This window comes from Syngnathoides biaculeatus, chromosome 9 (genome assembly GCF_019802595.1).
Source record: "Syngnathoides biaculeatus isolate LvHL_M chromosome 9, ASM1980259v1, whole genome shotgun sequence".
Taxonomy (NCBI): domain Eukaryota; kingdom Metazoa; phylum Chordata; class Actinopteri; order Syngnathiformes; family Syngnathidae; genus Syngnathoides; species Syngnathoides biaculeatus.
Genome location: NC_084648.1, coordinates 17,742,541 through 17,769,283, shown reverse-complemented (window position 1 = coordinate 17,769,283; position 26,743 = coordinate 17,742,541). Strand labels below are relative to the sequence as shown.

Here is a 26,743-nt window from a genome sequence, read left to right as displayed (position 1 = left end):
TCGCCAAGTGTGCGCGTTTATCGGCCTCGCTATTGGTCGGCCGTTTCCATGGGCGTGGTCAAACCTCCCCACTGTTGCTGAGGAAAATGTAGCAGCCGTCAAAAGTTGACGGCCGTCGTCGTCGTCGTCTTCATTCCAGTAAGGCGAAATTTTGTTTCATATAAAACACAGTTGACGTGTTTGGATATGTGTGTTTTGTTTGTATTTTGTGGTTTAGCTGCTCTGAAAAATTTTTCTATGAGTGGAGCGAGCAGGTGTTGGACAACTTCTTCTTGTGTGTGTGTGTGTGTGTGTGTGTCTATGCTAGCTACGGAAAAGGCAACTTTTTTTGTGTTATATATTTTTTTAGTTACGCTACTTTTTACTACATCTCAATTTTCAAGCTTGTGTTTTTCAAGCAATGTCCAATATCAGCTGTACTAATACAGTAAATATCTCAAAACGTTTGCATACACTTAAAGAAAGTGTCATGCAGGTCTCTTGAACTTGTGTTACATTGTTTACTATTTTTAGAGCAGCCTCAGGAACAAAGTCATATGGGGGGGGGGTGCATATCATTGGGTTTATCCATTTAAGTGTATACAAAATATGTATTTTTTTTTTAATGAAGAAACTGCAGCGATCCAAAAATAGTAAGGCGGGCAAAGGGTAGATCAGAAAGCAAGCATAAAGGTTCTTTTTTACTCAGTAATTTTTGGAGCACATAAATATTATCTATTCGTCCATTTTCTTAGCCGCTTATCCTCACGAGGGTCGCGGGAGTGCCGGAGCCTAGTCCAGCTGTCAACGGGCAGGAGGCGGGGTACACCATGAACTGGTTGCCAGCCAATCGCAGGGCACATCGAGACAAACAGTCGCACTCCCAATCACACCTAGGGGCAATTTAGAAGGTCCAGTTAATGTTGCATGTTTTTGGGATGTGGGAGGAAACCCACACAGGCACGGGGAGAACATGCAAACTCCACACAGGGGGGGCTGGGATCAAACGCAGGTCCTCAGAACTGTGAGGCCTACGCTTTACCAGCTGATCCACCGTGCCGCCCACATAAATATGATTTTTATAATTTTCTTACATACTGCTGATGTTATTATTATAGTATGTGGTACAGTTTAGTAACTGTGAGTCCTAGTGGTATCCAAATCTGGGTTGTGATCTATTTGTGGTCTAGTGTCCAATTTTGAGCCGACTCTGCACGTACTAAAAATGATTTTGACACAGCCCACGATGTTATTTAAATTTATTGTATGTGCTCTTCATCCTCTGCAAGGAGTACTTAATGTTAGTGCTGTACTGAGGAGGTGAGAGGAGTTTATACATCTCAGTGAATGGTAAATCCTTTTGCCTAATACTGGCATAGACTATTCAGGACCCTCAACAGGATAAGCAGTTTGGAAATGAAAAATGAGGAAAAGTTGGGAAAATCCTCCATTTGAAGCCTGACATTACACAGGAAGACGCAAGGGACGCTTGTTGATATGTTTTCCCTCCTGAGATAATAAAGATGTTTTTGATAAGAGTGCCAGATGTGATTGAAACAGCCGCGTGGTCTGTTGTGTCTCTTAAAATGTAAAAGCGCAGCAGCGTTTCCTCCCGCTTCCTCGTTTTATTGTCCGTCTTCCTGTTGGCTCGAAGGGGCATCCCGGGTGGTGTTTATTTGCCAGCGATCCTTCACTGGAACCGCTGGTTAAATAAAGACACTTTGAAAAGCTGTACATCAAATTTGATCAAAGGCGCTCAGGGAGACGGGGGCAAATCATAACAAGAGTGCGCACTCCTTATTTTATTCACGCAAGAGCTATAAATGCGATTGTATGTGGTTATAAAATATTGTCTGAACTTCAGCCTTTGTCGGCGGTTGATGGCATTGTGACGCACGCCGTGTGCGCTTACGTGCAACTGTCAAGTAGCCACCAAGTCCTGCAGCTAAACGTGGGTCACGGAGGCAAATACCCGTGACCATCCGATGAGTTGATTGTCTGCGTGGAGGGAGGCATGTGACGTGTGTTCTAAGGAGCTTCACGCGTGTTCCAGGAAGACGGCAACTGTGACCGAATGAATGGAAAAAGTTGTGCAAGAGTCGTTCATAACATTGGAGTGGATGACGACCAAGAGCTAGCCAGTTAGCCAGCTAGCAGTTAGCGAGAAACAAGGTGGAGGATCCCAACCAGCGTGGATTTTGAGTTCAAAACAGACCTGGGTTTCTACAGGACCTTAGGCCACAGTATGGCGAGGGATCCCGGATAAAGTAAGCCCTCCGTCCATCCATTTTCTTTGCCGCTTATCCTCACAAGGGTCGCGGGGAGTGCTGGAGCCTATCCGAGCTGTGAACGGGCAGGAGGCGGGGTACACCCTGAACCGGTTGCCACCCAATCGCAGGGCGCATCGAGACAGACAACAGTCGCACTCACAATCACACCTACGGACAATTTAGAGTGTCCAATTAATGTTGCATGTTTTGGGGATTTGGGAGGAAACCCGACTGCCCGGAGAAAACCCACGCAGGCACGAGGAGAACATGGAAACTCCACACAGGCGAGTCCGGGATTTAGCCCGGGACTTCAGAACTGTGAGGCCAACGCTTTACCAGCTGAGCCACCGTGCCGCCCCGTCAACAGATATTTTCAAACAATCACGTTGGATTTTTCATTCCTTGGACCATAATGTTGCTCGATTTTGAAATAATACAGGGGGTAACGATTCAATTCTAATTTACAGATCAATCGATACTGTCAACACTAATGGCAAACGGAGTTTTGGAGTTAAAATTGGAGTTTTAGAGTCCGAGTTCAAGTCTGAAGCAGCTTGGTTAAAAGTTCCGGTGGGTGATTGTAGCATTTTTATCAGTCGAAGTGTTTTCTTAAAAGAAAATATGCCACAGCTCCACGTGCCTCACTTGTGAACACGTGAAATTTGCAGGAGCAAGGCTGCAGGGCAAACAGCTTGTCGACAGTTTTGCACCATTTTTTATTTTTGGACGTATTTTGGAGCGATGGCTGAAGCGCATTCTGAGATGGAAACAACATATATCCGAGGGGAGATGAAAATAGAAGGCCCTGCGGTAACACAGTAGAGGAGTAACTACTAGTAGCTGGAAAAGGTTGCTCTGAAAGACAACATGGAGGCCACAGGCTGCCCAACCAGACGGGATTTCTGGTGCAAAAACTTCCCAGAGCCATTGAGCAAACGTCTTGGTGGTTGACAAGCGGCACGCGGGCAGCCGCCAACACAAGAAGCTCAGAAGACGAAGAAGGCGTGAAAAGCCAAGGCGAGACCGTCGTCAGGGATGATCGGACCGAATTCCGAGCTGCGACTCCCGGATTGGGTGAACTGACATTGCAGATTTTGCCTGAAGAATCGAACAATAAGATCTAGTTGAAAAGGCGCTGATATGAAATCGGGAGGAGAAAGTTCATCCATCAGAAGCGTCGCACAAAAGCAGAGCGGCATCTGGACGAAAAGGATCCAAACTGTCAGCCCGGATCCAAACCCACAGACTTTGAGTTGTGAGGCGGATGTGCTTACCGCTAAAAAAAACCCGGCATAGATTTCATGCAGTTTGAGGGAAAAATAGTTAGCGTTGTAGGAAATTACCTAAATTAGGATACAATATTTTGTCCATATGACACAGCACTAAATCACACGCTGCATGCATTCCTTGTCAAATGACGCTTTGCCGGGCACGAGGGACGCCGAGACCGGGTGTTGCTGTGGGCCCGAACTGTGTTCATGATTCTTTTGAGCAGTCAGTCAGATGACCGCCGCTTAGTCACTTGACAAGGCGACCTCAGAAAATGTGGAACAAGAAGAAAGAAAGAAAAAAAAAAATGAATCTGTAAGCGTTAAAGTGCGCTCAAAGAGATGAGCTCGAAATGAGACTGCAGTGAACTGCTGCAAATCTGGACAGAATCATATCTGCTGCACCAGTGAGATTGTTCCAATAATATATATATATATATATATATATATATATATATATATGCAATGCACTCCCAGCCGAGCGTACTCTACTACTAAAGCATACATTTTAAGCAAAAAAAGAATCATTGACGGCGCACCATCAGTAGCCAGGCTTACGGCGCGCGACCGGTCCACTCCGACTCTGTCCAGCGCTCCGACGACGGAGCTGAAAATGTCCTCAGCTGTCGTGGTGTCGATCGTCGGCACCAGCTGGAGAAACTCCTCGGTGACATTCAAAGTCTTGTCAACTCCACGAATGAATATGGCCAGTTGAGCGACGTCCGTCATATCAGTACTCTCATCGATCGCAACAGAAAATGCCACAAATGACCCCACTTTGCGTTTTAGTTGGTGGTCCAAATCTGCAGAGAGTTCCGAAATCCTGTCTGCCGCGGTATTTCTTGTCGAGCTTATATTGGCGAAAGCATGTCGCTTCTCAGGACACACAATTTCAGCAGCCGTCAGCAAGCGGTTTTTGATGAACTCTCCATCACTGTACGGCTTTGATGCCGTTGCTATTTGGCTCGCTATTAGGTAGCCGGCTTTCACCGCAGCATCGCTGCCTTCTCGGCTCCGGGTGAAAACAGACGTTTTGCTGTTTCTTCAGACGCGCCATCATTTCATTTCCCTTCTGTTTTCTCAATTCTCCGTGCAAACTGTTGTATTTTTCACCATGCTGAGTTTCGTAATGGCGCCGAATATTGTATTCTTTAAGCACCGAGACTTGCTGCTGGCACACCAGGCACACTGGTTTCCCATTCACCTCCGTGACCATATAAGAACATGTCCATTTTTCTTGAAAAGTCCGACACTCTGTGTCTACTTTTCTCCTTTTTGACAAAGACATTTTGCTGATGAGGGTACGAGGCAAACGGAAAAGTAGATAATGCAATTGTCCCCAATAGACGCTGTACAAACGTTCAATTTTACCAGGTCAAGGTGGTCCTAGTTCCGCCGCAGTGTTGCTTTCATGTTGTCTGCACGTACTAAAACACTGCGCCCCCCCCAGCGGATAATACAAGAACTACAAATTTTAAAGAAAATTCATATTTTTTTTATACAATGCAGCTTTCTTCCCCGGGCCGTACCAAACCACCAGACGGTCCGGATCCGGCCCGCGGGCCGTATGTTTGACACCGCTGGTCTATATTATAGCCATAAATGTAATTTTTATCTTCTACAGCACCAATACTGTAATTACAGTCTTTTATTTACATGTAATCATGCAGTGTTGTTGTGTATTTTGTGTGTGCATGTCTGTCTTGCTGCATTCTTTGACTTTTGTTCCTAAAAATCATTACATAAATAAATGTTTCTAAATGCCACTGCTGTACTACAGCACTGGTGACCATGGCAACAGTTTTACTGATCTGGTCTTAAGAACTTTGCAGAAAATTCATAACTTTCTATTTCCAGCAACACCAGCGCCACTTTGCTAGCACAAGACCGCGGCTAATGTGGATTTGTGGCATTAAATCCCTCCCGACAGTGACGCCCATGGACAATTGGCAAGTGTTAGTATGAACAACCTCAAACAAACATTCACATTTCCACAAATAAATGTGTGATTTGCCCGAAAAAGTTAATATTTTGCTGGTTTTACCATATAAAAGCGGCGTTATGTCTTGGCATCTATAAAGATGTTGCTACCGAGGTGAACGCAGTATTTCGCCAGAAAAAAATATTGTGTAGAGAAAAAAAAGCAAAATGTTCTGATTCCAAGATGGTGTAATTTGTACCTTTACTTTTTGGGGTTCTTTCATGAGGTGAAGGAAATTACTTAATTTAATTTCATTTTAATTTATTTAATTTATTTTTTTAACCACAAAAATAGCAGATTTTTTTTTTTCATCTGTGGTCTTATTTTCCCATTTTTATTTTTTAAATTAATTATAAAATAACATTTCAAAAACCCTCCCAATTGTCTATGTCGATAATGTTGCATGAGATTGTTTCAATTAAAAACTTTTGAACACGATAGGCTAAATCGTCACCCAAATGTAAATTTGACCCAGTTCTCACACATTTGCACTCACTCACCCGTACACACAGTACTACAAAGAGTACGGGTATTCGTGTACAGTTGGACTCCCTCAATATTTTCCAACGCGATCCTCATTCGGGGATTTCCACCCTCGGCTCCGCGAGCGCACTTCCACGCTTGGCTGTCAGCTCCTTCCTGTTTTCCGAGGCGTGTTAAGCACGGCTGAACGGAAACGGGCGCTCCTGTTTTCTATTGGGCCGCATTGTTCCCGGCCCCGTTCGCCCGTCGCCACACGTACGGCGACTGGCGGCGACCGTCAGCGGCGGGCGGGCGAGTGGCCGTGCGGGCACAGCAGGAACTGAATCGCTTCATCTGTAAATAATCCGCCAACAGAAGCGAATGAGCGGGTTACGCACCAACTCGGTGGATGACATATTAGGAAAACCGGACTACTGTATGATCTACTTTTAAAAATAGATGTTGTTGTTTTAATTCCGCTCCAATCTGTACACATTCCTTGTCAGGGTTGTGTGTGTTGCCCGCACATAGAGATTCAGCTGAAAGTGCAAATTAAAATTTTACCAACATCCATCCATCTTAACCGCTTATCCTCACGAGGGTTGCGGGGAGTGCTGGAGCCTATCCCAGCTGTCCACGGGCAGGAGGCGGGGGTACACCCTGAACTGGTTGCCAGCCAATCGCAGGGCACATGGAGACAAACAACAGTCGCACTGACAATCACACCTAGGGGCAATTTAGAGTGTCCAATTAATGTTCCATCTTTTTGGGATGTGGGAGGAAACCGGAGTGCCCGGGGAAAACCGACGCAGGCACAGGGAGAACATGTAAACTCCACACAGGTGGGGCAAGGTTGAACCCAGGATCTCAGAACTGTGAGGCCAACGCTTTACCAGCTGATCCACCGTGTTGCCATTTTACTAACATTTTTTTGGGAAAAAAAACAAAAAAACATTCTCAGAATCATAGAGGTAGTTTGTAGGAATAATTGTTAATATAATTATCATACACCTGGTTCCAACAAAGAAATGCTTTGCTCTGCTTTAGTTGACGCAGCAGCCGCTTAACAGGAGATAGAACAAGAACATCTAATCATCAGAACTGTTCGAACCAGGAGCACCTGTTGTCTGTTAAAGAAATAATGACCACACATGTACTCGGTATGTTATTTTTTTTTTTTCTGTGGGGGTTTTGTGACACCTATTCTGACAAGAAAGGCCATTACTATGGATATCGGCAACAAGGAACACAATCGTTACCTCTGGAGAAATTTTTTTTTTTTTTTTTCTTGTGTGGCCAAAGAAAATGGAATTTGGAAAAATCAGACTGGACACCGTACGTATTGCTTAAACTCACATTTGGCCGACACAGGTAGAATAGCCACCAGACAGAAATGTCTAATTCCGTTCATAAACAAATTCTCAAGGTCTATTTGTGTTTTTCAGTCAGGAATCTATTTATAAGATGTTTTTCCTCCTCCTCCTTCTCCTCGTCGCCGTCGTCATCCGCCCACTCATTCAGACAGAGGAAGTGTTGTATACGTGTCGGCCCCGGCAGTCCGCACAAGGTTAGACTGCACCCTTCTGCAGCCTCCTCGGCGGAGCAGAATGGATGCGCGAAGGCATACGATGACAGCCTTGAAAGTCGATGATACGCAGCCGTATGTTGTGCCCGCCCCTTTACGTCGTCGAAACCACTGCGAAAAAGTGTCGGGGCTTCCCGGAACATAAATTACAAGCAGGAAGAAACCGTTGTCTTCTTGCGAGAACAAAAGCTCATTGAGTGGCCATTTTAGTCACAAAACTCAACAACTTACTGTAACTCTACGAAGGAGTACTCGTCACTTCCCAGTTTCATCATAATTTGCCTTCATTTTTGTTAATTTTATTCTCAGATTGGTTTTACACCATGAAACTTTATTCTGCCATGATTTGACAGGTTTGATTACAAATGTATTTTCACCTTCATCCTTCTTAATTTGAAAGATGGATGAATGAATGTTTTATAAGAAAATTCATTCATTCAAAATCTTCTCCTAATATCAGAAAGTTATTCTTGTAAAATGTAATGATTTGCAGCTTTAATCTTGTGATATTATGATTTTGTACTTGTTGTCTCAATATTAGCTGAAGTAAAACAGAATATATGTGTGTGAATGAGAGGAGTGGAGGAGGAAGAGTGGAGATGAGATGGCGAAGGTGGATGACTTCAAATACTTGGGGTCAACAATACAGAGCAATAGTGAGTGTGGTAAGGAAGTGAAGAATCGGGTCCAAGCGGGGTGGAACAGTTGGCGGAAGGTGTCTGGTGTTCGATGTGACAGAAGAGTCTCGGCTAGGATGAAGGGAAAAGTTTCCAAAACAGCGCTGAGGCCGGCCGTGATGCACGGATTACAGACGGTGGCAACAGGAAGCAGAACTGGAAGTGGCAGAAATGAAGATGTTGAGGTTCTCGCTCAGAGTGAAAAGGTTGGATAGGATTAGAAATCAGTTCATTAGAGGGACAGCCAAAGTTGGATGTTTTGGAGACGAGGTTAGATGGTTTGGACACGTCCAGAGGCGAGAGAGTCTGAGGATGGAGCTGCCAGTCAAAAGAGCGAGAGAGAGGAAGACCAAAGGAAAGGTTGACGGATGTGGTGAGGGGAAGACATGAGGACAGTGGGTGCTAGAGAAGAAGACGCACGAGGTAGGCTTAGATGGAAAAAGATGACACACTGTGGCGACCCCTAACGGGACAAGCCGAAAGGAAAACAATGTTCTCTCAACATCATGACTTTTTGCAAAATTCCGACTTTATTCTTGCATTTTTACTGCATGTCTGTCTGACTTGTTCAATTCTGACTTTATTGGTGGTTTATTGCAAGGTTGAATTTTCCCAATTTTTGTTTTCATCCCGGGCGAGACGCCCGTCCGTGCAAGACGAGACCAAGCAGTGACGCCGATATCGGCCGCCTCGCGTGAAGCGGTGCGTCGAAAGCGAAAGGTAAAATATGAACCGCAGAGGGAGTAAAAGATTTTGGAGGCGGGCGGATGCTTGTGGTCGGTGTTGAGCTGCTGAGGCAGCGTACTTGCCTGCTGCTTGTCTTACTGGGATCAGGGCTAAATCCGGTCCACTAAGCCCTCGCAATGCGCACGGCGGGCCCGTGACCGGAAAAAAAGGGGCGCCTTGGAAAGTGGGTTTAATATGAGTGGTGCTAGGTTTACAGGAACTAGCGAAACCTGACCAGGGGTGGGCGATTTTGTCGGCTTCATAGATGGAGGTTTTCGTGGTGTGATTGCGGAGGCAGAGCTTACGGCCGCGCTACCATGACAACGCCCGATCTCGTCAGATCTCGGAAGCTAAGCGGGTTTGGCTCCGGTGAGTACTTGGACGTGAGACCGCCTGGGAATACCAGGTGCTGTAAGCTTCTCTCCCCGGCTAAAACGCAGAGGGGTCGCGTCGGGAAGGGAATCCGGCCTAAAACAAAACAAACAACAAATCCGCGTTCATCTGAGATGACGCGCTGTGGCGACCCCTAACTGGACAAGCCGAAAGGAAAAGAAGAAGAAGATTCAGATTTGGTCAGGCTTGCGGCCACGCTACCCTGAGAACGTGGGGCAGGCTCCCCCCGCGACACGAAGCGAGCAACGTGACGTGACGAGGGAAACTTGACTAACAGTGACAATAAACTGACTGAGACCGAAAGAAGCCGGGCAACCCGACACGAAATCCGCAAAACGACGAGGCACGCTCGGACGCGGAACGGGCGGCTAGTGATTGGCCTGCGCGAGGAACAGGGCAGAAGGAGAAAGAAACGTACATTAAAATCACCAAAACAAAAGCAGATCATGACGGTTATCTTATTTTGAAGGAGAACAGAAGCAAATGTAATAGACAACACGCACCACAAACACGAGCGCAAACTCTCAAAAACACCTGCAGGTACATTTACGGTATAATAACTGCGTGAGACCTTGTAACCTCAAGCCACCCCTCTCTCTCTCTCTCTCTCTCTCTCTCTCTCTCTCTCTCTCTCTCTCTTCTCTCTCTCTCTCTCTTTGTTTCTCTTTTTCTCTCTCTCTCTCTCTCTGTCTCTCTGCCCCCCCCCCCTCCAACTGTGTCTCACACACAAGTTGACAGGAGCAGTTTTCTCACGGAGAGAAGAGCGTGCGGACGTGCGAGGGCTGCGTGACGTCGGCGTGGTGAGTTTGTCGGGTTTTTTTTTCCCCCCTTCGCGTTCGAGAGAGTCCGTCCTGGCCCGTGTTCTCCCCGTTTCGCGCGGACGTTCGGGAAATACGCGCCACGCGGGATTTGAATTTGAAACGTGATCACATTTTCAATAGCTGGTGTAACTTTTCGATGTTAACGATTCAACTGGTTACAATTCGCTGTCGGAAATTCAACCGGCTACAATTCGCCGTCTAAAATTCACCGTCGGTGGCACAGAAATCCCGAGATTTTGGGAATCAGCAAAATCCATTTCAAAATTGATTGAGCTCGTTGCAACGTTTGATAATTTTTATTATATGCATGTACGTTTACAACAGCTGCTCGATTTGAAAAGTCTGAAAATGCGTGAAAAGTCCCTGAATTTTATCATGGAAAAAGTGAAAATGTCTTAAATGTATGTATTTCAGACATCCACGGATTACAATGAATCAAACTAAAATTTGAATTTGAAAAAAAAAAATGAAGATTGTAATCTAAATTAGTTACAGTAAGTGTATACATACTATAATATTTTCCTTAGAAATACACAAGACCAGATTTAAACATGATTACAAAATCCATTTCTCACATACAAATGCACAATTGCCAAATACTCAAGTATAATATGCGAAGCTCTTTTGTTTATTTCAATTTTTATTTCATTTAATATTGACTGTCCTACTTTTAAACTGTATTTTATTTAAGTTATTTATATTTTTTTCGCAGTCATTTGTTTGTAGATCATTTGAAAATATCTGAAAATATCGCTTACATGAACAATTGCAAAAAAAAATGTAATACATCGCCGAAAATAACACATCGGACAATACTGGACGTATTAAAATACGTTTCATCATGCGCTGTCACTCGTGTGATCACGCAGAAATGACTGAGATCATTTAACACCTGCAAAGTGTCTTCTGTGTTGACTCTGTGTTTTCTGTCGACGGTGTGACAATCCGCACGGAACTTCCTGCCGGTCTTGTCGTCGTCGTCGTCGTCTCTGTGACGCCTCCTTCCCAGAGACACGATGCGTGTGCGCCATGAGCTGCCAGGCTCTTCGGGATAACATGGGCGGGGGCTTCAACATGGAGTCCAAAGGTAAGAAACGTTTACGAGGTGTAGTGTGCCGGGGACCGATGGATTAAACTTGATTGGGGCGATTAAGTACTGTGTGGTACTTCGACTTACGGGTGAACCCGACTTACAACTTTTTTTCCACTAAGAGGCATCACGAGGTAAATTTTATTTTATTTTTTGCTTTGAGTTGCAAGCAAAAATTTGAGATAAGAGCTGTAAGTGCTTCAAGTGGCGGCACGGTGTGACAGCTGGTAAAGGGTTGGCCTCACAGTTCCGAGGACCCGTGTTCGATCCTGGCCCCGCCTGTGTGGCGTGGGTTTTCTCCAGGCACTCCGGTTTCCTCCCGCATCCCAAAAATATGCAAGATTCATTGGAGACTCTAAATTGCCCATAGGTGTGATTGTAAGTGTGACTGTCTCCATGTGCCTTGCGATTGGTTGGCAAACAGTTCAGAGTGTAACCCCGCCTCCTGCCCGGTGACAGCTGGGATAGGCTCCAGCACTCCCGCGATTCTTGTGAGGATAGCGGTGAAGAAAATGGATGGATGGATGGATGGAAGGTGCTTCAAGCTGTTTCTTGCCAGTCCACATTTCTTTACTTTAAAATGAAACACAAAACAAAGAAAATTTCACCAAACTACTTTAACGTCGTCTCGTGAATTCACGCTATCTATAATTCTCGGAGGAAATTCAAAACACCGCCGACGGCGTAGGGATTTCTAACCTTGCGAAATCCATAATTGATCACAAATGGTGGCAACACACATAGACAGTGCACACAACAACACTCACTGGCGTATTTTCTTTATCCTCCGCAGAAAACGCCCCAAAGCTTACACACGATCATATCCACTTGTAGTATGGCCGTGTGTGTTTATACTGCCCCCGGTGGACATTGTGCACACACTAGAATGAGCAGCACAATGCTCATAGAATTCACTATGATTACTGCATCTTTTTCTAAAGTAAAATACTACGGTTATTAAACAAAAATACAAATTAAAACATTTTTGTAGGTGTTTTTAGGGACTTCTTTAAAACGTGAATGGATGTGAAATATTTTTAAACAATAAATGATAGCATCATTTATCATTTATTTATGTATCATTTGCTTTCGTGAGAAAAGATCTGAGATGAGTGTGTTTGTCATAGTGAAACATACGCCTCCTGGAAAATGTACAGATACTGTACTTGGAGTGACTCACATAGCAAAGACACTTTTTAACATTTTTACTGCCTTATGTGAAAAGAAGCGAGACCCGCGTGAGCGTAAAATGGAAAAACAGCAAAATGCTCTATCTTAACTTTTCCATTGACTGACAAGACATACTGTAACGCTGGAGTCGCGTATCTTCCGCGTTCAACGCACCTTTTGAGTCTGTTCTTGAAAAGAGGAATCAAAACAAGCACTCAGAGTCGATCTTTCGGTTCTTGTCGTGCTGAGGTCCAGAGCCAAATGGGATTTACTTTACTTTACATTTCTCTAATTTTAATGGCATCCGCTCAATAGCAAAGTCCACGTCGGGTTACGACACGAGTATTGTGGTTCTTCAAAACTTTAATTTTGACTATCGTAGATATGCAGATGACACACAATTATATTGACTAAATCAGATAAATAACTGGATGAGCCAAATTTTTCTTCCACTAAAGCTCATCAAAACTGAGACAATCTTTTTTGACAAAGAAAAGAGAATTGCTGTTAATAAACACCTGGACTCTGTATCTTTAAAAACCAAAGACCAAGTCTGAAACCTTGGTGTTCTGATTGATTCCGACCTGACTTTCAACAACCATATCAAATCTATCACAAAAACTGCCTTCTACCAGCTGAAGAACATATCTAGAGTGAAGGCTTGTATGTCTCAAGCAGACCAGGAAAAGCTCATCCGGGCTTTTATCTGAAGTAGACTTGACTATTGTAATGGTCTTCTGACCGGACTCCCCAAAAGAGTATTCAGCAGCTGCAGCTCATTCAGAATTCTGCAGCTCACGTTCTGACCAAAACAAAGAGGTCAGAGCGTATAACTCCAATCCTAAAGTTCTTGCACTGGCCTGGCTTCCAGTCAGCTTTAGAATAGATTTGACAGTTCGGCTACTGGTCTATAAATCAATAAATAATTTAGGTCCTGAATACATGAAAAGAATGCTTACAGAATACAAAACCCAGTAGAGCTCTGAGATCGACCGACTCGGGTCAAATAGTGGAGCGCAGAGTCCAAAGTTTCAAATGCTTTTAATCATGTAAAGCAGATTGAGGTACCTCGTGTATGAAATGCGCCGTACAAATAAATTTGCTTTGCTTAATGTAAAATGCTCACGATCACGTTTTGTGTCGGCACGTGGCCGTCATGGATCACATTTAGTTCCGCAAAAAGACTGTTGAGTTTGTCATCCGACAAAGCAAAGTTTATTTTCTTTCGTCACACGTTCCCTTACCCGCTCCGCTTCATCAGCAGCCGCCTGCTTCCCGACGTTTTCGGACCAAGAACTGTACCGCAGCGTCCAGGCTGTGCTGCCCAGAGAAACGGACATCCGCCAGTCTCCGGACTGTCTTAACAAAGGTACCACTGTGTTCATTTTTACAGTTGCGATGCGGAACGCAATCAGTCTTGTAATACTGCACATTCAGCCGGTTCCACTTCGGCGTCAGCCGAGTGTTCCGTTGTTTGTCGGCCAGCCTATTCAACTTCAACACAGTCCTACGAGATTAATGACACATTTAACAAGTTTGTGTTTTGAACCGTACGCCCGTGTAGGAATGTTAAGATGGACGCTACACAAGAAAGTTCAGAACAGTCCCGCCAACAGCTTGACCCTGCTGCGGGTTCTGATAAAAGAGCTGGAGAAGGTGATTGATCGCTACAAGTTCCCGTCGCGCTCAATTTTGGTGGGAAGTTGAACTCCCGTTGGCTTTATTTTGAGATGACTGTTTTTCTTTGAAGGCGGTGAGGTGGGACAGTGTTGAATACATCATTCCTTTGCTCCACACGCTCATGTATGCCATCATTCAGGTACAACTTTTAATGCAAAGTTCAGATCTTTTGGTGTCTCTGCGTTTTGCCGTCTGTCCATCGGGCTACCGCATAAGTCACGTTTACCTTTTTTACTGTTTGTTCCTTTACCACAATGAATAGAGCAGATAATTATGCTTCGTGGAACACAACTATTTGAGCTATTTGACTGCGCTCAGCAAGTTCATTCGTTCATGTGATGTTTAAAATAATAACGAACAAAATAATTTAAAATACTACAAAAAATCCTGCAGCAAAAAAAGCTTACTGTTTGAAAAATGGTTTCTTTAATATTAAAAAGAAATGCTTGAATTTTGGAGAGAGTGCTTGAAATTATAACTTTTGCCAATTAAAATACGGAGTTTTATGATGAAAGATTTTGTTAACGCAAATAATAATAATGCATTTATGGTCACCTTTCAGAACACTAAAGGACATCATACAAGTGAAAGTAAACACAGGGTAAAGTGTCATCTCCATGGCAATGATGTAGTAGAAGACATTTTTTTGCTTGTATGGTATGCAAGGCCTAAGGAGTAGGTTGATTATTAGCAAAAAAAAAAAAAAAAAAGGGGGGGGGGCTGAGAATAGAGGCTTGGGGAACACCAGAGCTAAAACCTGGAATTGTATCTTAACAGTGGTTGCAGATTGCTTGAATTTTGGCTTTGTAAAACGTCGTTCACGCGTTCGTGTTTATCCATAACACAGACAGCCTGCATCCCAGACGAGCTGTACAAGCGCGTTTATGACTTCTGTAAGCGACTGCTGACCTACCCTCAGCCCTACTGCACCGTTGGGCTCAACTATACCGGGAGGATAAAAACCCAGCGCTTCATTCCAGGTATTTGTCAGTCCTTTTGTTGCAGAAACCAGACAAAGCTTCAGAGGATTTGTGCTGATTATTGTGAACTAGTCCGGATTCACCCTGCAGGTCTACTCTATCAGAGGACGGTGGTATCGGAGCAGAGACTAAAGAATGAGCATTACCCCTTTCAGGAGAGGTATGACGTGAATTATTCTTTGCATACTTCATATGCAACACGTCAGAAAACTACATGAATCATAAACATTGTGTCTGATCTGTTGTGCAGGGTTTTTGTTCTGGCTGATCCGGAGGTCTTTTCCGCCTCCCTGGCACAAGTCGTGTTGGCCGACATCGAGGCGGCATCCGCTTCGAGTCCGCTCGATCACATGCGCAGCGTGGTCCAGCACTCCATCCGGGCCGCTTTAGGGGAACAGTGCCACGGCCCCAAACTCGCAGAGATCTTAAAAGTCAGTGCAACGACTCTCATGCTTACTTGTGCTTTCTCTCCTGCTGACGGAAATTTAATACGTCTCTAAAGTTAAAGTCGTTTGACGTTGTTGTTACTGAGCACTGTTATGAAAAGGAAGATGTCCCCACCTTGTGTCAAATAAAACATCCTCAATGAAGGTTTTCTCTCCATTGGCGCCGCGCCTAAAGTAACACCTCATTTGATCACACGCATGAATAGACATACACACCCACTTGAGACCTTTACCCTCTCTGCTATTAATATCCAGCGTGGATGTATTTACCTTCCTGTGTATGCTCACCCACGTGTATTTCTGTGTTTTGGAACAGGATATAGATGTCGAGCATCATTTTCAGGATGTGATCGCGACTGCAGAGCGCTGTGCGGAAGAAGGTCGCGGCCGGGCCGGGGGCGCGCAAAGGAGCCGTCTTCAGCAGCTGCACGCAGACGTGGTCACGGACGTGAACTCGGGTAGGGGATGCGGGACGGGACGCTCGCTCGTTTTTGTCCGCGCGGGTTTTGCAGATGCAATCAGTTCAGCGACAGACGCGAGGCACACGGCTTAACTGATCGTCAGCGATGATATGAGCGGAGGTCAACCACGGGAACCACAGAGACGCGTATGCGACATGAGAACAGATTCTGAAATGTTCTTTACAAACCCAAATGCACTGTATTAAGTTGCTATAAGACAACTGTCGGAAAAGCCTTGCAGTTCCCCGGCCATATGTGCGATTGTTTGCTTGGGATGCTCACTCCCAAAAAAAAAAAAAAAAAAAAAAAATCACAATTTCGTATCTTCTTTTTTTTTTTTTTTAATGGATAGGAGAATAACAATAATAGCAAAATGAATCAACATCTCATCTTGTTGCTGCTCAGTGTACTACCTCAAATAACAGACTAGCACAAATCATTTTAAAAGTCACTTTTGCATGTAAACATAATGATAAAGGGGACTAGAGAATGCAGTAAAATTATCACAGCAGTGTGGGCTATTTGTAGCTGCACTGGGGGGGAAAGCGGCTTTCACTTTGGTTTGATGACACATGAGGTGCGTTCAAAGACTGCCGACAACACAGGGAATCTGAATTGCGGACAAAAAAAAAAAGCATCAGTGAATTTAAGCTCACAAACGACATCAAGATTCCACCAAATGACGCCTGGTAATAATTTTTATTGCTTTGGCCCGACCACAAAAAACAGCTCATAAAACAGCTAATAATGGTGGGTGAACATAAACAACGAAAAAATATGTAAATCCCGAACATATTCGTTCATTGTATTTCCCGCTGTTACTGTTTTTGTTGTCATCAAATTCCCTGACAGACCATCTGAAATCAAACATTTGACCTTTTCTTTTTTTTTTTACATTTTTCACTGAAGTCCATTTCCACTGCTGTCACGTCGCTGAGCCCCCTGATTAAACTGTTGCCGTCTCGGCTGTGAGGAAGCTGCGATGTTTTGTTTTGAGTGTCATTGTGTCACTTTTGGTCTATTTCTCTTCCCGTGTGTAGAGGCCGCTTCCTCCGGACCGCTTTCCGACTGCCCCCTCCCCAACCCCGAGATGAGCTTCCACCTATGGACGGAGGATCTGGATATCTGTGAGTGGTCCCGTGTACTGTGGGTGGTCTCCGGGAAGTTGTTCGGGGCCTTCGGCTCGACTGAATTAACTCACAGTCCGAGCAGTTCAACCGGGGTCAAAATATGCTCAAACATTTCCTGGAGATGCCCTAAACCGTTTTGATCCCTTATTTCATAAAAACTGACATTTTTGCAACTCTTTAGAGAATAATCATAGCTTTGCTATAAACACAACGAGAAATCCTTAGCCAGGAGCACAAACGTACGATGCTGGGTGTCCGTCGTTTATTAGCATTTTAAATTAAATTACAGTAAATGTTTGTATAAAAAGACTTATAGTTTTTTATGTTCTATGAATCTAAAATAATCCGATGAATAACGCGAAGTACAGTTGTAACTGAAAATGCCTTTTTGTGCTGCGTGACCGCATATTCTAATGCGGTGCATCCTTTGTAAACTCATATCGTAAACCGATCTAAAGATAAACCACAGAAAGGCACCATAAAAATGTTGATTTTGATCCCATGTCGAAGGACTCCAAATGATCATATTTTGCGAAATAATCACTCTTGCTGACTTAAAGCAGAATACGCCCTGAATTAAGATAAGGGGTCTGGTCCAATGCCTGGAGACAGTCCAGTCACATACTGTATGCTGTGTGTCAACATACGTTGCAGCTGAGATGACTAATTGAAGTGAATTATGCAATTTCATCCGAGAAACAATGGAAAAAACCCACAAGAGACTTTTTCCATTTTGCATCCCCGGCTGGGGATCATTTTTCCAGGGTTAGGCATAAGAATCTTGTCAGTGGTCTCTTTTCATCTCTGTAATGATAGCTTCAAGGCATGATTTCTGAATTGTATTTGGTCCAAGATGGTCATATGCAATATTCCAATATATTGCTGTGGGCAACGTTCGCTCAATTTTTTTATATCTGAGCAAAAACACTAAACCCGTGAGCGCCCCCTTTGACCTCTGTGAGTAACATCAGATGTATGCACTGTGGTCAATCAGTGTCATCCATTGAAGTCAGATTGCATTCCCATCAGAACATTTTTAAGAACAATTTAGTGTTTTTGCAAACTTACATTGAAATTGTCAACAAACAACAACAAAAAAAATTACAATACAAATACATATCAAGCCAACTGTTAACTATAAATTTGAAATGTCGCTTCCAACTTTGTTTCGTTTTTTGTTTTAACCCACAATGATCTCCCCGTCTGTTTTTCTTGGTGTAAAACTGAATTATTGCTTGCAGAATCTTTCGCAATGCACGTTGAAAGCTGAATGACGCCCCCAAGCATTTTTAGGGTTAATGTTATGTTGGCTCCTATATTTAAGAATTAGCTTTTTGGGCAATGTATCATCTGTGCTATCCTCAATCAGGCTGTGCTAAGGTGAAATTTTAACATTATACACCATCTCATCCTTTACTTTCCACTTTGGCTTCAGATCAGACCTTTTTTTACTCCAAAAAGAGAAAATCTCATCCAGTTTCACCGCTTTTTCTTCGATTATTCCCTGGTGTTCGTAATTATGAGTGTATCCCTTTAAAACGGAGGGGGGGGGGGTGTCAGGTGAACGAGGAAGTAGAGTGTGTGCCCCGGTGTGGCCGAGCAGGGGCTCTTTGTGAGAGGCAGTGTGCTGCCCTGTTTTAAAAAAAGACAGCGCTGGATCTGTTTTCCTCTGCGCTGAGAGTGTGCGACAAATGCGCAAATGCGCAGTTGCGCAGCTTCGAGTAAACATTGGCGTTTGGGTATGAAGTGTAGGTATTGTCCAAAGGTATTTTTCCCCAAGGGATGACAAATGATATACACATAGCTACCCTATTTTTGATATATTACTGTATATCCCAGAGTTCTGTGGTTAGACAAAGAAGAAGAAGAAGAAAATTTCCATTTTCTCCATCCAATCGCAGCCAACCTCCGGCGTGCTCAGCTGACGCGTCACCAGCCAATTGCAGGCCACATTCAGGGGAACAATCATTCACGCTCACATGTTCATATTAGATTTTTTAACGTGCGACTGCATGAAAATCTACAGGGAGGGAGGTGGCCAAGTGGCTGCGATCCAGTTCTTCGTCGGAGCATTTCTCCCTCGGCCCGGAGCACGAGGACCCCGATCTGGGCGACTCCCTCGGCGACCTTTTGCCGCCCGACAAGACCCGCTTTTCCGTCTTGTCGAACGACAGCGGCATCGAAAGAGATCTGCCCCACGGCGGTGACGCTTCGCTGGACTCGGGCCGGGTGAGTGCATCGTGGGAACCTTGCAAGAGGTAAAATAATTGTTCTATACATGAAGTAAATGCTCAAGCGTAGCCTATTGTACCCAAATGAACGCAACTATTATGCTTGAGGGAAACAGACTGAATATTTTTGTTCTTTCTGTACAGCGAGCAAGAGTCAGTCAGGTTGTCCCGGCGTGGCGGCATGAAGGTGAAACCGTCCGTGAAGGACAGCGTGGCGCTGATGCAGGACACGTCGGAGGGTCACGCAGGGGGGCTTGGCAGCAGGGGAGGAGGACGAGAGGTCATACTGCAGAGGCGAGCGGGGAGCAATGCCAGCCAGACGCCCTTCCCCAAACAGGACAGGCTTTTTACCGCCAGGATTGTCGTCATGGGGGGTGACGGCGTGGTGGGCCGCCTGGCTAAGGCCTACTACTGCCTGAGGTGAGGGATTCGTGGCGTACAGTGGCTCGTTGTTTGTTACCAAGGTCGGCAAAGTTACTCGGCTGGAAATACTTACACTGCATCCGTGACAACATTTCTGCCTGAACAAGGATGTCATACTCAGTTTTTGCTTAGGTACTCTGACCTGTACTTGTAGCCAAACGAATGGCGGTGGAACACGTGATCTTCACCAACAGTTTGTATCCCGATTTAAAATTAATGCTTAATTTACTTCCATCCATCCATTTTCTTTGCTGCTTATCCTCACGAGGATAGCTGGAGCCTATCCCAGCTGTCAACGGGCAGGAGGCGGGGTATACCTTGAACTGGGTGCCAGCCAATCGCACGGCACATTGAGACAAACAGCCGCACTCACAATCACACCTATGTGCAATTTAGAGTGTCCAATTAGTGTTGCATGTTTTTGGGATGTGGGAGGAAACCGGAGTGCCCGGAGAAAACCCACGCAAGGCACATGGAGAACATGCAAACTCCACACAGGCGGGGCCAGGATTGAACCCGGGTCCTCAGAACTGTGAGGCCAACACTTTACCAGCTGACCCACCGTGCCGCCACTTAATTTACTTGGACTACAAAATCATACACAAAAATCGAAAAATGTTGGCCAAAAAGATAATTTTATTTGTTTATGGGTGGAGTGTTGGGCTCACAGTCCTGAGGACCGGGGATCGAATCCCACCCCCACCTCTGTGGAGTTTGCATGTTCTCCCCATGTCTGTGTGGGTTTTCCACAGGCACTCCGGTTTCCTCCCACATCCCTAAAAACTTGAAACATTAATTGCCCCTAGGTGTGATGGTGAGTGCGGCTGTTGTCTGTCTCTATGTGCCCTGCGATTGGCTGGCAGCCAGTTCAGGGTGTACTCTGCCTCCTGCTCGATGACAGCTGGGATTGGCTCCAGCATTCCCGTGACCCCCGTGGGGATAAGCGGCTCAGAAAAATGGATGGATGGATGTTTGTTTATGTGCGTATTTATATCATAAGTTAGTTCGTTATGTTAGTTGAAATTCAATAAAGTGAATTAAAATGACCACAAAGCAAAATAAGTGTATATATTTTTGTATAGATTTATTTGGCAGTATTGTAAATAGCTTAAATAAAAGTAAAATTGAACGATTATTTTTCCAGCACTATTTTCATGACATTATCCCAGTGTAACTGCAGTAATGTTGTCTATTGTATGTCTTGTATGGGTTATGCGAGCACTAAAAATACTGTTATATGATCTCTGTCGAGAAGGTCATCGCGTGGCACGAGCATTGTTTGCGCTTCTCACGCTTCTCGCTCTCTGTTGCAGGAAAAGGGAAGCCCGCAGAATTTGTCTTGCCATGAAAGTCGGCCTGCAATTTTACTACATCCCTGTTTGCGCAGCGGCAACCGCCACCTCCTCTGACAAGGTGAAGCAACTTCCTCCTCCCCAGTTACGTGCACTGCCTGGTTTTTTTTCTACTCGAAAACATGTTTACTGTTTTGTCACTTGAAGCATTTAAGCTAATTCTTCTTCTCTTCTTCTTATAAGGAGAACCATCAGTCCAAACAGAGTTCATGCACGCTAGGGTCATATTTGAGCACGGTGGACGCGTGGTACAACTGCAACATCAGCAGTTTGGGCTGCATGATCCCAAAACTAGCTAAAATGGTAAGACAAGAAGAAGAAAAAAAAAAAAGAAACACTGTGCATGCACTGTGTTGGATCTTTTCTCATCACATGCTGTTGGCATGGCAACATACAAAGTCGGACAACTAACTTTTATATGTAAACGAGGAAAAGGGCCTGCAATTTTATCTCCAGTATAAACGTCTTTCGGGGATTTATTTGCAATCACCAGCTGCAGGATTAGCCACCCCTCAACATGCTTTTCAAAGGACAAAAGTGCTCAGTTTAGATGAACACTGTTACATGCCATTTCAGACAATATAAATACATTTTTACATGATAAGTTCTTAACTTGCCACAAGTAAGCACTTTTTATTTTATTTTTTTTTTTACTTTGCAGCACCAAACAAATCCATCAAGGCCAAAAGAGCCATTTGTGTCCGACGTTATTTCCTACTACGTGCGGATGGGCCAGCAGCCGGTGTACTTCAACATCTACTTTGTCAAGGTATTCCGGTCCCTTCCTTTTCTGTTCCGCTTATCCTCATCACTTGGGTCGCGGGTGCTATCGGGTGATAGGTCGGATTGCCAGCCAGCCAATCACGGCCACTCATAGACAAGCTCCCTCTCAGGGTGGCATCCATTCCAAAGGACGATTGCGTCTTCGATGAACGTATAAAGCGTGATTTGGGAATGTAGTCGGGAGCCGGAATACCCGGAGAAAACCCACTCAAGCAAGGGGAGAGTATGCAAACTGTGATGTGGTTGTGCTAACCACTTGCCATTATAAATCACTCTTAAAGGTCCACTGTCATGAAATGCATGATTTTTAGTATGTTATTAATGATAAAACAGCAGCTGGAATGGACCCATGGTTTTTTTTCACCACAAAACATGATTTTGACGTGTATGGACATTGAAATGAATAATATTATGTGCATTTTTCATTCCAATATCTATTTTAAAATGTTTATAGGCATGACACTAGACCTTTAAGAAAAAAAACTTTCCACAGTATATCTCTACTCTGGTTTTCTACAAATAAAGAAATCATACTGCACGAACAAGTTTATTTACAGTATATTTTACATCTTCATCTTAGTTTCAGACAAGGCCCTCCTTTCAGCGTGTTTTTATTTTTTTTTTTTTAATTTGTTTTCGGTTCTGTGGAGTTCAAAAAAAATATTCATGCCTGTGTTGTTGATTTATTTTAGATGACCTTTTCCAGCGCCACCAAAGACCCAGTGGAGGATGTCTTCCTGACACATTTAGAAGTGGACGTTCCTGACCTCAGACATTCTTCAGGGCCAATGAAAGGTCATTTAAGTTTCTGAAACACACTGATGCATATTTATGTGCAGTAACGATGATTGACAGCATAAATGCCCCTCAAACAGAGAAGCAGAAGAAGTGTGGAGTGGACGTATGTGACGCTCTCGTCTGCATCAGTTATAAAAAAGTGAGTTTTGTGTTTGAATTGCCATATATCTATTTTTTTACACGACTGTAATACCCGCGTGATTCATTTCTTCTCCTGCATGTGCGCAGGTGACACTGAGTGGGCGTGACAGCGACAGAGGCCTCCCCATGAGGACAACAGGAGGCCACGTCAGTGCCATTCCCTCGAGTGCAAAAGAAGGTTTACTCCTTTCTCAGCGTTCCCTCTTCAAATGTTTCGACTTGATCCCGTCGTTAAAGACGTGTTTCGTTTCCTCTCCGTACTCGTAGACCTCAACTGTTTGACGCTCACCTTGAAGGAGTGGCAAGCAAAAGCTAAAAACAACAACGTGGTGCGTTTTTCGTCACGGCTTTTTCTAATGGAATTTTTTTGTGTTTGACATCCGTAACTGTGATTATTGACATTTCCAGGAGTTTCAAATCAGGAGCAACAACATCAAGATGTGCTCACTGGAGAGCTGGTCACCGCTCAGAATTACATTAGACAGGGATTGTCGAAGGATCTACAATGACGTTAAGAGGTAAAAAGGGAATGTGTTACCTTTAAATAATGACAAAATCATCACTTATTTAATACCTTGGGTCAATCAGCCTGCTTGGGCCTAAACATTTGTCATCTGTAAGACCAATAAGTAACCCACCATCCCTTTCTTTACATAGCGACAGTTTGATGACCTCGTCTGGGGGGGGGCACGTGCCCCCAGAGGAGGTCGTCAAAGGTCATTTTCAGCGGCAAAAGCAGCCCTGAAAATGTTGGATCCGCATAGCACCAGAGCCCCCCCCTCGATTGGATTTCAGACAGAAAATGTTTGACGGCCACATTTCCTTAATACACAATAATAAGAATGCATTCACTGTATTTGCGCTTGATAAGGAGCTTGATTGACGCAGGAACAAAGAAACGTTTGTATTGGTTGTGCATCTTTTCCCAGAATGCAAAAAAAACATATTCACAGAGCTGACGACCACAATCAAAGAGTGACTTGCTGGAAAATGCCCTGTGGATTAAAGCAATTCTAATTACGGTTGAAATCCCAGTTTTATTTTCAACCGTTATTTTTCCAAACCAGTCGCTGGCTAAATTGTCACTGCTGAAAATGAGCGTGACGTTTTTGCAAACATCAATTACTTTCACTGATTGAAATCCCAGTGTCAACATTGGCCAGCGCAAGTCAACTTGTACTCCCAAGTACTTTACTTAAAGGTCAAGTCTTATGCTTATAAACGTTCAAAACTAGATATTGTAATGAAAAATACATATATTCACTTCAATGTCCATACAAAAAAATAAATATGAGCGGAGAGCGCGCGATACATGCACAAAGTTGCGGAAGCCTCATTCGACATCCAGGTGGTAGCCATATTGCCCGCAACGTCTGTTCATTACGTCACACCGCGACATCCGCCATTGAAAACAGGCTGTGCCGCCTATTGCGGGACACGGAAGCTCTTTTCAAAGAAGAGAACATCTCACAATCGAGTGAAGTGACCGGGGCAATATTAACTTAACGTTTCGAGCCATATTTAGATGATATGCGGATCACTTCTAACTAACAACAGACTCCCAGACAGTATGTATGAGCCAACCCGACTGAAGTCGCAGTCAGCGCCGACGGGTACATCGACACATTTAGCACCCCGGATTTACATGCACGAATCTTTTTCTACATTCTTGGGAGGATTACATCCCCCACCCCCAAACTATTATTTTTTTTGTAGCTGTATACACACCTACATGTCATTTGGAACCCACGAAGCTCTCGTCCTTTGCACCCGTGCAATCCATTTTTCACGACGAACCGGGTCCTTTTGAAAAGTACGAAGAATGAATCCGTCCTCCCGAGTGTTCGAACAATATCCAGCAATACAACGAGCCGGCATTTTGGCTAACACGAAGGAACAATGTGCTACCTTCCAAGTACGAGTAAAACTAGTAGAAACAGACGAGACCGCGAGAATGGGCGTCTGCTACTAACGTGACTTCCTGCTTCTTCTCGAAAACAAATCCCTCGAGAGGATTTTCATGGCGGGAGTGACAAAAAGCCGTACACGTCAAAATCATGTTGTGTGGTGAAAAAACAGACAGGTCCATTCCGGCTGCCTTTTTTCCCCATTAATAACATATTAAAAATCACGCATTTCATGACAGTGGACCTTTAAAGGCTTTCACTCTTGGCCATTGACGGCCGCAGCGCTTTGGACCCCAACGGACCTGCGATCAAGCAGCATCTCTACAGTTGTAGTTGTGTTAATATGCAGCGGCTGCGCATCACTCCAGTTGATAAACTTGCTATTTTTGGTGAGCAGGCTAAGAAATACATAGTTTTGATTATGCAGTGGCTCAGAGATGAAGGAGTTGTTGGCATACAATGTCAAAAGATGAGGTGGAATAGATTATACTGTATTATTGGCGTGATCCTCTCCACAGCAGGGCATATTCATCTCTCCAGCTCCAGAGTGCTCCTCCGCTGTGGCTTTCAAAAAGCCAACTAAGATTAAACTCTTTCCTTAAACATTCAAGAAAGACTATAATTTTTGGACTATAAATGTCTTGATGACTTCTCTGTCCCCAACCAATGGCTCTATTTTTGTAGACCTTCAACCGACGCCCCTACATTCAGTCTTTCTTGTGCATTTTTGTATTCCACGCGTCAACTGTTTCCTCTTGTTGTCGTGTGCCGCAGCATCGAAATCCTTCCCTGCCTCGATCCTGGATACTGCGTGCAAAAAAGTATGAGGTCCAAACTGAACCTGGGCGGGGACGAGGACGGCGGACTGAGCAAGTACATGAGCAAAGGACTTTTTCTGCCCGTCAACACGTTTTCCGGCGCCATCGACTGACGTCTGCGTAAAGGCGCGCGGGCGACCTGTGGATGGAAAAGCCTGGCAATGAAATCATCTGAACAAATCCAGTCCTATTTATCGTTTCTTCCCATTGTGCAGACATCGATCGGACACGCGCTCGCCGGCCTCTTGATTAGGTACACCTGCGCGATCTCGTCGACTTGTGGAAATGTACCAATGGTGTCATTGTATTTGCACTACATAATGAAGTGTGCCGGACCACGTACAGAACTGACCCAACTGCTTTGTCTTGAACTGACAAGTGTCTTCAAAGCCAGTGAACTTCCAAAGCGGAACACAATTTCTTCCATGAGTCAGTTGACGTCCTCGTTGTTCCCCTTTAAGGAAATGATGCAACATGAAATCATTGATTGGAGTCTAAGAAGAACGGGACAGGCCAGACTTTAAGACACATTTTTAACCATAGAGCTGGTGCACCTACGTCATAAAACCACGTGACTTTTGTTTACCTCGCCGTATTGCCGGTCTAGCAAGCCATTGTTTAATGCTAAGTCAGTTGGAGACGAGACGAAAATATGTCTTGTAGATACCGTTAGACATTTATAAGGTGAAAATAAACGACGGTACGTAGAAAAATGAGAGACACTTGGCATAGCGGACCCGTATTTAATGCCGGAGTCGATGTTTTTGCCGATAAGAAATTGGACTGTTCATTCGCTTCCGCTTGTCTTGGACAACTGGATCTACACACAGATCTGGTGAGTAAGTCGTCGAAAATTACTCGGAAAAGTTTGAAAGCGTAGAAAAGTCTGGACTTTGTTGCTGGAACTGTTTTTTTCAGGAATAAATCCCAAACAGTGACGGTTTTTGACAGCTCGTAAACGCGGAAGCGTGTTCGTCTACATGTTCACCTTTGCCGGAATCCATCGATCTTTTCCGATAGTATTCAATACAAATACCAATATTTAAATAAATGAGCCCTGGTTTTACACAAACTCGCATTCATTAACTGTGATTGAAAAAAAAAAAAGAGGATGAGTCATCTCTATGGAATGTACATGGAAGCGATTGTGGCCATACTTTACCTCCGTAAA

At 44.3% G+C, this 26,743-nt stretch overlaps 1 protein-coding gene and 1 pseudogene across 3 annotated transcripts; both read left to right on the top strand.

The window, feature by feature from the left end:
• Positions 1-57: 57 nt before the first annotated feature.
• LOC133505622 (phosphoinositide 3-kinase regulatory subunit 6) lies at positions 58-26,685 on the top strand. Of its 3 annotated transcripts, none has more exons than XM_061828851.1 (22): positions 58-138; positions 10,073-10,141; positions 11,172-11,249; positions 13,687-13,791; positions 13,987-14,078; positions 14,173-14,241; positions 14,950-15,082; positions 15,173-15,242; positions 15,333-15,513; positions 15,845-15,986; positions 17,030-17,116; positions 19,146-19,377; positions 19,495-19,770; positions 21,087-21,186; positions 21,309-21,428; positions 21,787-21,894; positions 22,601-22,703; positions 22,784-22,845; positions 22,935-23,025; positions 23,115-23,176; positions 23,256-23,365; positions 25,529-26,685. In XM_061828851.1, the coding sequence occupies exons 3-22, from the start codon at positions 11,192-11,194 to the stop codon at positions 25,683-25,685; spliced, it is 2,358 nt and encodes a 785-aa protein (XP_061684835.1). In that variant the 5' UTR covers positions 58-138; positions 10,073-10,141; positions 11,172-11,191; the 3' UTR covers positions 25,686-26,685. The 3 variants fall into 3 exon arrangements, with proteins under 3 accessions (XP_061684835.1, XP_061684832.1, XP_061684833.1); XM_061828848.1 differs by having other exon boundaries at positions 13,684-13,791; XM_061828849.1 differs by lacking the exon at positions 58-138 and adding an exon at positions 8,583-8,942 and having other exon boundaries at positions 13,684-13,791.
• Positions 9,248-9,366, top strand: LOC133506836 (5S ribosomal RNA; annotated as a pseudogene).
• Positions 26,686-26,743: the final 58 nt, after the last annotated feature.